Source organism: Hippichthys cyanospilos, chromosome 22, assembly GCF_059441005.1.
Source record: "Hippichthys cyanospilos isolate Australia breed blue-spotted pipefish chromosome 22, RoL_Hcya_1.0, whole genome shotgun sequence".
NCBI lineage: Eukaryota > Metazoa > Chordata > Actinopteri > Syngnathiformes > Syngnathidae > Hippichthys > Hippichthys cyanospilos.
The window spans coordinates 8,437,470-8,449,713 of record NC_142390.1 but is presented as its reverse complement, the minus strand read 5'-3'; the positions used below and the strand labels follow the sequence as shown (position 1 = coordinate 8,449,713).

At 42.9% G+C, this 12,244-nt stretch overlaps 1 protein-coding gene and 1 long non-coding RNA gene across 3 annotated transcripts in view; both read left to right on the top strand.

Annotated features, from left to right (window-relative positions):
* LOC148405791 (uncharacterized) overlaps positions 1-10,002 on the top strand; it is a 58,382-nt gene extending 48,380 nt beyond the window's left edge. The window contains exons 3-6 of one of the 2 annotated variants that reach the window (XM_088407041.1): positions 6,916-7,267; positions 7,373-7,435; positions 7,889-9,219; positions 9,306-10,002. In XM_088407041.1, the coding sequence (XP_088263167.1) occupies positions 9,128-9,219; positions 9,306-9,774 (561 nt within the window). In that variant the 5' untranslated portion in view covers positions 6,916-7,267; positions 7,373-7,435; positions 7,889-9,127 and the 3' untranslated portion in view covers positions 9,775-10,002. Of the gene's footprint in view, positions 1-6,915; positions 7,268-7,372; positions 9,220-9,305 lie in introns of both variants that reach the window. The other variant, XM_088407042.1, reaches the window with a different exon arrangement.
* An 891-nt stretch (positions 10,003-10,893) lies between these two features.
* Positions 10,894-11,919, top strand: LOC148405790 (uncharacterized). Its single transcript, XR_015864249.1, has 3 exons — positions 10,894-11,025; positions 11,179-11,688; positions 11,747-11,919. It is a non-coding gene; the product is annotated as an uncharacterized LOC148405790 (long non-coding RNA).
* Positions 11,920-12,244: the final 325 nt, after the last annotated feature.

Sequence of the window (12,244 nt, the reverse complement as noted above, 5' to 3'; positions counted from 1 at the left end):
GGACCAGGTGCACTTTTTCAACCTTAGGTGGCGCTGCAGAGCCATTTTTTTTGCATTGTTTTGGGAAACACAAAAATATCCAATTTTTCACCGGGCCCGACAAATGTGCAAATTTTGGTGACTTTTCGTGCATGTTTAGGCCCTCAAAAATGGAAAAGCGCTGCACAGTAAATAATAATAATAATAATAATAATAATAATAATAATAATCTGGAGAAAAACAAGAGGGCTCTCGCAGCGGTAGCTGCTCGGGCCCTAATAATAATAATAATAATAATAATAATAATAATAATAAGAATAATAATCTGGAGAAAAACAAGAGGGCTCTCGCAGCGGTAGCTGCTCGGGCCCTAATAATAATAATAATAATAATCTGGAGAAAAACAAGAGGGCTCTCGCAGCGGTAGCTGCTCGGGCCCTAATAAGAATAATAATCTGGAGAAAAACAAGAGGGCTCTCGCAGCGGTAGCTGCTCGGGCCCTAACTAGAGCTGCAAGCAGCTATAAAGGGCCCTCGCAGACCTGTGCACGTTGGGGTATGAACAGGTCGGGGTATGAACAAGGACTATGAACGATGAAAAAGTAGTTGTAGATGACTTCAGTGCAGGACTCTTACCAAATATGTAAAATTTAGTCAAGGTGGGACAATGTGGGTGGAGTTACTGCAGCTTTTATTGTTCCAATGTTGTGACTTTCAATGCCATATAGGCCACACCCACTGTCGAAACATCGTACTGTTTGTGGAGGGCATAAGGCATGGCCACTGGCTTTTCAGAAAACATTTAAGGGATATCACTTCAAGGGGCACAGCAGAGTACATAAAAACATTAAGGATTGGCTTTTTTTTGCTGCAACTAGGTGGCGCTCGTACTATGATAAAAAATTGGCATGTAGGTGTGTTTCACATTGGAGTCCCATCCCATATATGAAGTTTTAAAAATATCAGATCGTCTAGGTCCATTTTCAGCAACTTTTACCGTTTTCACGAGACATCGGATTTTGAGTTGGCATAGAGGCCACGCCCTTTATTGAAAAGTCATAAAAGTTGGGAACCTTAATTTTCCAATGTGTCATAGCTTTTCTGACCATTTTTGAGGTCATTTAGTCAAACAGGCATTTCACAGTACATAAAAGTATAAAAAATGAGATTTTTGTCCGCCACTGGGTGGCGCTGTAAATGATTTGAAAGTTTATCACATAGCTGTATGATTGCATTACTTTTAAAGGCCCAGGAAAGTTTCAGATGGTTTGAAGCTGTCATAGCTGAGTTATTAAGATTTTTGTCACTCTTGGCAAAGGAAGTATTAAACATAATTTGAAGCTCCGCCCCCATCTTTTATGTCAAGAGATCTTCACGATATTTGGACTATGTGTGCCCCTCAGTTGGATAATGATTCATGCTAAAGTTGAAGGTAATGGGGTGAACCATTTAAGAGAAAAAGGCACTAGTTTGAGACCAGCTAATGTCTAAGAATGGGACAAAACTTTAATTAAAAAAATTCATAATTTTTCTGTACATCCTTGCACATCACTTCTATTGACTTTTTTGTAGGTCTTGCAGTCCTTCATTTGCCTACAAAGTTTCATAGCTGTAGGTCAAACCAAACAGGATTGACTGTAATCTTTCGACTAATGACATTTTTTGCAGCCACTAGGTGGCGCTAGCTTTAAACTGGAATATATTTTTGTCGATATGTTCAGGAGAATATTTTCATCCAATGTGTGAAATTGTGAGAAGATCAAATCATCTGGGTCAAATTAGAGCAACTTTTACTGGACAGATAAAGCTTCGGAATGAAAATGGTCGTAGAGGCCACGCCCATTATCGAAACTTCGTAAAATTTGGTGGAGGTCAGCAAGGCTGTCTAGAGGCTTGTCAGACTTAATTTCAGCAATATTACTTCAAAGGGCTCAGCTAAACACATAAAAACGTTTAAAAAATGCTATTTTTTTGGCTGCCACTAGGTGGCGCTCGCACTATAACAAAAAATACGTTGATAGGTGTATTCAGCATTGGAAACCCATCAAATATATGAAGTTTAGACAAGATAAGTCCATCTGGGACCAAACACAGCAACTTTGTTCGTTTTGGTGAGACATCAGACTGACATTTTTGTTTGCCACTAGGTGGCCTTATAAGCAATTTAAGATCTTTTTAAACACATGTGTTAAGGGCTTGAGTCTTCATGTGTCTGTGAAGTTTCAGATTTTTCCAAGCTTGGAAAGCTGAGTTATAAAGGTTTGTTTCACATGTGGCAAAGTAATCATCAAAGGCTTAATATGAAGCCCCGCCCCCAACATATTTGATTGCGGATCGTCACGAAAATTTGAACAATTGTGCCTCACAGTCAGATCAAAAATCATAGCAAATTTGAAGTCGATCGGGTCAAGCGTTTGGGAGAAAAAAGGAGCAGTTCGGGACCTGCAAATGAGCAAAAACGGGCCAAAGGTGCACATTCAAAAATTCATAACTCTCTTTCTGTACATCTGAGCACATGGCTCGCGGTGACTTTTTTGTAGGGCTCGAGGTCCTACATAAGGCTACAAATTTTTGTAGCTCTAGGTCAAACGGGCCGGGAGTGAGAGGCTATTTTCCACTCATAAGGCCATTTTGGGGCCAATTACAGCCACTTTTTTCGTTTTGGCGAGTCATCTGACTTTGAGGTGGCGTGCAGACTACGCCCATTATCGAAAAGTCATAAAATTTTGAAACCTTAATATTCCATGTCTTATTGATATTCTGACCAATTTTCATTTGTTGTACTCAAACAGACTGAGCACAATACATGAAAGTGTAAAAAATGACATTTTAATAAACCACTAGGCGGCGCTAGTAGGTATTCAAAAAAACTTTTTTTAAAGGTGTTAAAGACATAAGTTTCCATGTGTCTATGAAGTTTTAGATTTTTTTAAGCTAGTACATCAAAGTTATTAAGGTTTTTGTCCCTCTTGGCGAAGGAAAAATTGAACACATAATTTGAAGCCACGCCCCTATCATATATGTCAGCGGATCTGCACCAAATTTTGCCCACTTGTGCTTCTACGTGTGAATATGGACCACAGCAAATTTGAAGGTGATTGAGTAAAGCGTTTAGGAGAAACAAGGAGCAGTTTGGGACCTGCAAACGTGCAAAAATTACTACAAATTGGCTACAACAATTGTAGTAATTTGTTGGGCCAAAAATGCACATTAAAAAATTCATAACTCTTTTTCTGTACATCTGAGCACATGGCTCACGCTGACTTTTTTGTAGCTCTCTAGGTCCTTCATATGCCTAAAAATTTTCGTAGCTCTAGGTCAAACGGGCCCGGACCAGGTGCTCTTTTTCGACCTTAGGTGGCGCTGCAGAGCCATTTTTTTTGCATTGTTTTGGGAAACACAAAAATATCCAATTTTTCACCGGGCCCGACAAATGTGCAAATTTTGGTGACTTTTCGTGCATGTTTAGGCCCTCAAAAATGGAAAAGCGCTGCACAGTAAATAATAATAATAATAATAATAATAATAATCTGGAGAAAAACAAGAGGGCTCTCGCAGCGGTAGCTGCTCGGGCCCTAATAATCCGGAGAAAAACAAGAGGGCTCTCGCAGCGGTAGCTGCTCGGGCCCTAATAATCTGGAGAAAAACAAGAGGGCTCTCGCAGCGGTAGCTGCTCGGGCCCTAATAATAATCTGGAGAAAAACGAGGGCTCTCGCAGCGGTAGCTGCTCGGGCCCTAATAATCCGGAGAAAAACAAGAGGGCTCTCGCAGCGGTAGCTGCTCGGGCCCTAATAATAATAATAATAATAATAATAATAATAATAATAATCCGGAGAAAAACAAGAGGGCTCTCGCAGCGGTAGCTGCTCGGGCCCTAATAATAATAAGAATAATAATCTGGAGAAAAACAAGAGGGCTCTCGCAGCGGTAGCTGCTCGGGCCCTAATAATAATAATAATAAGAAGAAGAATAATCTGGAGAAAAACAAGAGGGCTCTCGCAGCGGTAGCTGCTCGGGCCCTAATAATAATAATCCGGAGAAAAACAAGAGGGCTCTCGCAGCGGTAGCTGCTCGGGCCCTAATAATCCGGAGAAAAACAAGAGGGCTCTCGCAGCGGTAGCTGCTCAGGCCCTAATAATCCGGAGAAAAACAAGAGGGCTCTCGCAGCGGTAGCTGCTCGGGCCCTAAATAATAATCCGGAGAAAAACAAGAGGGCTCTCGCAGCGGTAGCTGCTCGGGCCCTAATAATAATAATAATAATAATAATCCGGAGAAAAACAAGAGGGCTCTCGCAGCGGTAGCTGCTCGGGCCCTAATAATAATCCGGAGAAAAACAAGAGGGCTCTCGCAGCGGTAGCTGCTCGGGCTCTAATAATAATAATCTGGAGAAAAACAAGAGGGCTCTCGCAGCGGTAGCTGCTCGGGCCCTAATAATAATAATCCGGAGAAAAACAAGAGGGCTCTCGCAGCGGTAGCTGCTCGGGCCCTAATCATTATAATCCGGAGAAAAACAAGAGGGCTCTCGCAGCGGTAGCTGCTCGGGCCCTAATAATCCGGAGAAAAACAAGAGGGCTCTCGCTGCTGTAGCTGCTCGGGCCCTAATAATCCGGAGAAAAACAAGAGGGCTCTCGCAGCGGTAGCTGCTCGGGCCCTAATAATCCGGAGAAAAACAAGAGGGCTCTCGCAGCGGTAGCTGCTCGGGCCCTAATAATAATCTGGGGAGGAACAATAGGGACCTCGCAGCGGTCACTGCTCGGGCCCTAATAATAATAATAATAATCTGGGGAGGAACAATAGGGACCTTGCAGTGGTCACTGCTCGGGCCCTAATAATAATAATAATAATAATCTGGGGAGGAACAATAGGGACCTCGCAGTGGTCACTGCTCGGGCCCTAATAATCTGGGGAGGAACAATAGGGACCTCGCAGTGGTCACTGCTCGGGCCCTAACAACTGCAATTGCCTTTGAATTGTTTTCAAAGGCAGCTTGTTGGGACAACTATGCAAGAAGCCTATCATAAACTGCCCTGTTCCAAGAAAGAAAAGAAAAAAAAGACACTAATTACTGGTTATAAACAGCATTAGCCATTATTGAAACCTTAAGTTTCTTCCACTCCATCTACTCCATAATATACTCAGAATGTACAGTAAGTCTATTCATTTATTAGTCATTCATTAGTAGTGCCCCTATTGCTCTGTTACTGCATTTTTTTTATTTTGTTTTATTGTCTACTTAATTCTTTGCTTGATTATGTAATGTAGTCTGGTCGGGGAAGTGTACAGAATAAGAATTTCAGTGTGGTATTACTTAACCTTTTCACACTGCAGTTAACTGTCAACATGGTTTTTGGCCCATGCCTAGTACGAGCACTACTATTTAGCAGCTACATCACCGTGTGGTATGGTGCCTGCACCGTGTCCTGTCGTCACACTCCTTGTGCAAGCAGCTGACAGGATAATCATATACATAAGCATAACCTTTCCTACTCTACTGGACATCTACAACACGCGTCTCAACCGCAAAGCTATTAGGATCGCGGGGGGTCCCTCCCCTTCCTGCCTGACCCACAGCCTCTTCAGCCTGCTGCCAATTGGGAAGAAAACTGCATGGCCCCTGAGCCCAGACCAGCAGGATCAAAAACAGTTTTCTCCAGAGACTCAACTCCCTGCCTGTGACTGCAACACTTGATTATTCTACATATTCCTATTGACCTTTCCTTTTCTTCATTGTTCATTATGCTATAATACTTTGTATGGGGCTTGAAAGGAAATATTTTTTTTCTGCACTGTATTGTGTTCATATGTCAGGTTTGAGAAAGTGATATATAATAATTGAACAAAAAACATGCTTTTAATTCACGAGTTTATGTAGGGTGTTTACCTGACAAACTTCCTGCTTTTTATCCATCGAAAACGGGGGTGGGCAAAATTTTTGACTTGACGGTCACTGCAGCGACTAATCCAGTGACCCAAGTTTAGCCGTTCAGGTGGGTGCGGGAAGGGAGATTTTTTACGTGCAGCAATGAAATGGTGAGTAAAGGATGTGCTCGAATCCAGATCTTATCCTTGTGATGTTTCCAATTATTAGTCATGCATAGCATTGAGCGCTTGAATTGTTTGGTGGCGTGGTGTGGCGTTTTCCTTGCGTTCTTTGCGTTGTAGCGGTGTGGTAAAAACCGTATGACCTCCGCGCTGCCAACACACCTGTCCTTAAATAAGTTCCCAATTATCTCCTCAACCCTACCCCGCGCACCTATACCCCAGACACAGTGACCACTTATGCAACAACAATTATGTAAAGAAACAATGGCTCCTCCAGTCACAAAGGGTTCTAAAATTTGACAAAACGGCCGCTCTAATTTCGGAACATTAAACACTTCATTATTGATTCTATAAATTGTTTGATTTTGTAAATGTAATAGTTTAACACACTGCTGAATTTGTTATCTAAACATAATAGTAATATAAATAAAAATTAAAATGAAAAGAAATAGACAAATAGTAAAAAAAAATCCTAGGAATAATATAGGAAAAATGAAAGATGAAAATGTGATATTTCATTAGATAATTAAAGAGAAAAATTCAAGCAGTCAAGTCCCGTGCATTTAACTATTAAAATCATTTAACAACTGAAAATTGAATTAACAAAATTAAGTTGTTGTCCCCCCCCTCAATTCTGATAGTTACTATTTTAATGTACTAATAGTTCTGCTATCCTTCAGGATATTAATATTATTCTCCTGATAATTTCTTCACGTTCCCTAGGGCAGATTAAAAAATCTAGCATATGGCCTCGCCTGATCTAGAATGATGCTACATTTGAATGTAAAAGGTTTTATGGGGTTCAATATTCTGGCACTTTTGTCTTGTACATGAAATGCATTATGCTTATGAACTTGCCTGTCGGATTATTTAAACGTGTTTTTTTTTCTTTCAGAAGATCTTCTTTACCTGACCCCAAACACCCCTCTTTGTTGCTGCTCTACCTTTTTGTCTCTTCCTTCTTTCTATCTCACCCCATCAGATTAAAAGCATTGCAGAGGAAGAGCAAAAAATCTCAAGTGGTAAAGTCTTGCTGGCAGCGACGTTGTGGCTCCCAAGCAACTCTTGCACGCTCTGATTTTTGTTCTACCGAAGCACCCATATCAGAGATGAATACATGCCTAAGTGAGGCACCTATATCAGAGATTGATGCATGCCTGAATGAGGCATCCTTTTCAGAGACTGGTAACCGTGCCAGTGAAGCACACGTTGAAAGTGGTGATGGATTGGCACCTGTCCGACCTAAGGTAACATATGTGTTGGCCTCTCACAGCCAAGCCCATCGCAGATATGGCAAATGGAGAAACAGCCAGTGTGTGGCTAACTTTGTTATATTTCTGGCATTCCTGCAGGAGTTAGATCACCTGACCAGCTCACATCTTGATCTTGTTCTCAAACGGGGCCATGAACTGTATGTAAGTGTTATGACTAAGTTGCAGCAGAAAGTCGCTTTGTTCATGATTTCTTGACTACCGATGAACTTCCAGAAATTGTAAGTGGGTTTTCAAAACAGCACATGTTAATAAAGAGTCTTTCATTGTGTGGCATGTTGACCTCTTTTTGTGGTGATGTGTATTATCCGAATCTTCGTGATAGACTTCAGTGCTTGACTGCAGAGGTAAACTTTGCTCTTTTGATTATGCAATCACTGTGCATAGCTGTCTTTCAAGACCGTAAAGGCAGGTTTGGGATTTTTGATCCGCATAGCAGAGGATGTGATGGCCTCCCTGTTCAAGATAGCAAAGCTATTATGATGCTTTTTACATGCTTGAATGATCTGATAGACACATTGATTAAGTCTTTCACAATATCGAACGCCAATTGTGATTCTCGTTACGAGATGATACCCGTTATTTTTGCATCTGTAGATGTCACTGCTGATGATCATGAGATGGTGCCTTGTGCAGAGCGTCCTCCACCGATGGCGCAATAGGAATGTGTCAACACGAGCCGAGCGGTTGCTGAGACCATTACAAGTTCTCGTACGAAAGAGCCAGCGCCTAATGCTGCAAAACAATGCACTGATCTGACGAACGACAACAATAAGGTGCTTTGCCCAACATCAGGTAAAGTGCTGCAAGATTTGTCAAAAATGAGTAGAGCAAGAAAAAGAAAATTCCAAAGACGCATAAAGGCACAGGAAAAGATGAATGTTAACTCTGGAAACGTACTACAGCGGAAAACTAAGAACATGAAACAAAAAGAAGTACAGTCAAAATGCAGAACTAAGACAACGTAAAAAGTGTTATATCACAACTCGCTATCGACAAGACCTAAATTACAGTTTAAAACAAAAGTACTACATCAGACAGCGTTACATGATCGACCAGCTCTATAGGAGGAAATCCCTTTCCCTCATTTCAAATCGTTATAGGACAGATAATTGCTTCAGGATCCGACAGCGCTCCTACATTATACAACAATATTGTACTGATCTTGCATTTAAAGATAGACAACGTTGCTACATTAAACAACGATATAGTAATCTTGCATTTAAAGATAGACAACGTTGCTACATTAAACAACGATATCGTACTGATCTTGCATTTAAAGATAGACAACGTTGCTACACTAAACAACGATATCGTAATGATCTTGCATTTAAAGATAGACAACGTTGCTACATTAAACAATGATATCATACTGATCTTGCATTTAAAGATAGACAACGTTGCTACACTAAACAACGATATCGTAATGATCTTGCATTTAAAGATAGACAACGTTGCTACATTAAACAACGATATCATACTGATCTTGCATTTAAAGATAGACAACGTTGCTACACTAAACAATGATACAGTAATGATCTTGTTGTGGCGGACACTAGGACCATGTCTCTCACCCAGTAGGCATGATGCTATGATCCTTTGATGCTTTGAACCTGTTGGCTTTGTCTTTGCTGTTTTGGACGTTGTTGTATCAGTTTTGTGATGGCATGCGAAGAGTAAAGATCTCCACTAGCACAGCAACGTGTGGTTTCTTCGCCTCGCCACATTGGTGACCCCGGACGTTAGAATGGGTGACCCCGGATGGGTCATCTTGCCATATTATTATCCCAGACGTTAGAAAGTTTCGTCAGGCTGTTGGAGATGTAGTTTCGCCACATGGGTGACCCCGGACGTCAGAATGTTTCAGCGAGGAATCGCCGTAGACGTCCCACTTCGTGGCATCCCTCCACCAGCCTTCTATACGTCAGGTAATGCAGCAAGCTGGTACCACGTCAGCCAGCCAGCACCCCGACAAGGGTCCTCTCACCCGTCGCCCTTTCCCTTGGCGCACCAGGGATCGAGCCAGCCAGCAACAGGCTGGTACGGGCGCTGGTGAGAACGGCTGTGCAGTCCAATTTCAGATTCCCTGGCCGTCGACCGGGATCTTCCAGCCGGGCGGCCTCATCTACTACCGATGTCCGTCCGGCCTCAGCAGTAGGCCTCCAGCCACCATCATTCAGCCGCCCCTCCGATTCACCATGCCCGCAGGTATGGTCCGAGTATACATCGGAGCGGGTCAGCTGGTGTTGGTGCCGCAGCAGGTTCATGCCCAGGCACAGACTGGGACGCAACCGCGACCGGCCGTCCCTCGGAAGCCACTGTGCCTGCCAGCATGCAGGTCAGCACTGCCACTCCGGCTCCTGCGGAACTTCAGAACATCCCTTTGCCAACCCTACCTCATGGTTTTCACGCTGAGTGTCTCACCCTTACTCCTGTCGCACCTGGGGCCCTGGTGTCACATACACTGCCCAGGACCGGACTGAGACTCAGGGTGCCAGACTGGTGAATACCCTGTGGGGTTTTCCGTTATGCCTTTCTGGGTGTTTGGGGGGGAGCTGTGTGGCGGACATTAGGACCATGTCTCTCACCCAGTAGGCATGATGCTATGATCCTTTGATGCTTTGAACCTGTTGGCTTTGTCTTTGCTGTTTTGGACTTTGTTGTATCAGTTTTGTGATGGCATGCGAAGAGTAAAGATCTCCACTAGCACAGCAACGTGTGGTTTCTTCGCCTCGCCACATTGTGTTTAAAAACAGGGAGTGCTCCTATGTCACAAACCGATACCAAAATGACCCTGAATTCAGAGCCAAACACAAGGAAATCATGAGACTGGCAACGAAAACTAAGTGTGATTTATTAAGAACTAATGCGTTGCACAACTAAGATTTTGAAAAAATACAAAGTCATAAACCAACTATTTAAAGAGAGAATCAGTTGTGAAATCACTAAAGCTATTGAGCTCTTCAAAAGACAAATTAAATTTGGACCCACATTTGTCTGCTCTGTGTGTCACAGAGCATTATTTCCTAACCAAATGCACCCTTGTAAGCGCAGTACTTATAAGAAAAATAAACATACTGTTGAAAGTTGCCTCACAGGAAAGTATGTTCATATTTGTAATCATGAATGTGAACCATCGTGCAAAGTACCAGAGGAAAGAAAACAAGAGTGGATTTGTCACACTTGCTTTGAGCATCTTAAAAATGGCAAAATGCCAGCTCTAGCGGTTGCTAATAACCTCCAACTAGCAGATATTCCAAATGAGCTTTGTGGTTTAAACATATTAGAGAGGCATCTCATATGAAAATATGTGGTATTCGCCAAAATTATTCCTCTTCCGAAAGGTCAGCAACGAGCCATTCGAGGAAATGTTGTGTGTGTTCCATCAGAAGTGCAAGAGACAGTAAACGTCTTGCCACAACCCAGAAGTGAATCACAAGTTTTGCGAGTGAAACTGAAGCGACGGCTTTGCTACAAAGGTCATCAGGTATTTCAAACTGTCACTTGGCCTAACCTAATGCGTGCTCTGATTAAACTGAAACAGGTGCATCCACAGTACAGCGACATAATAATTTGTGACGACCCTGACCTTTGTGACCCAACGCTCACCGATGATGAAAGTAGCTCTTCTGAAGACGGAATGAATATGAGTGACTTTTATGAGGAAGATCTGCTCCAGATAAACAGATTTGAGAGTGATGCACTCCGTGAAATAAACAATGACAAAGAAAATGGTAAGAGTGACAAAACACGGCAACATGGCCAAAATGTGCAAGAAGGAGATGAACCCAGTGGTGCCTTAATTTTCGAATCATGTCTCCAACCTAACAATGTTTCAGAAGAAATTATGAGTTTCACTGAGGGAATTTACTCTGTTGCTCCCGCAGAAAGAAATAACCCGGTAAGCTTTTTCAAGACACCCAAACGTGAGGCCATGGCTTTTCCAGTCCAGTTTCGAACTGGGGAAAACACTCTTGATGAAGAGAGGGAGATTAAACTCACACCAAGCAAGTATTTCAAAATGCGACTGTCTTGTGTGGATGAACGTTTTGCCAGAGACACTAACTACTTGTTCTTTGCTCAGTTTGTGACTGAAATCCACCAGGCCACATCAAGCATAAGAATACAGCTACGCAAAGGTAAACCTTTTACCAGAGATGGTTGAAGAATAAACAATGCTATGTTGCAGGATAAAAGGGAAGTTGAAAAACTGATACAAAGCAAAGACGCTGTCCATTTCATGGCGCCATTAAGGAGTGTGCCAGCCTATTGGGAGAAATGCCTCAAGGACATTTTTGCCATGATTCGGCAACTGGGCACATCCACGTTCTTCTGCACATTCTCCGCTGCTGAAATGCGTTGGGAAGAAGTCATCACCGCCATCAAAGCGCAACAAGGTGAACAGGTGATTTTCGCTGACCTCGACTGGGCCACAAAGTGTGAAATTCTCCGCAGCAATCCGGTGACAACGATGCGCATGTTCGACGAACGTGTGGAAGCTCTGTTCAGAGACCTGCTCCTGTCTCCGGCACAACCCATTGGAAAAGTGGTCGACTACTTTTACAGATTGGAGTTTCAGCACAGAGGAAGTCCGCACATCCATTGCCTCATTTGGGTTGAAGGCGCCCCCGTCTTTGAGGAGGCCTCAGATCAAGAAATCTGCGATTTTGTGTCGCGCTACATTTCCGCTGAGCTGCCCGATCCGGAAACGGAACCCGAACTGCATCAAAAAGTCACAGAGGTTCAGATGCACAGTAAGTCTCATTCAAAGACGTGTGTCAAAGCACCTGGTGCGCAATGCCGTTTTGGTTTCCCCAAGCAGCCGTGCGAGAGAACCATGATCATGAGACGTGAAGAGTGTGATGGAGAAAATCCAGAAAACGAGAAGCGGTCGGCGCCAAACCCCAAGCTTGTTGATTTCCAAAATTTACTGAACGAACCGGAAACGGCCTC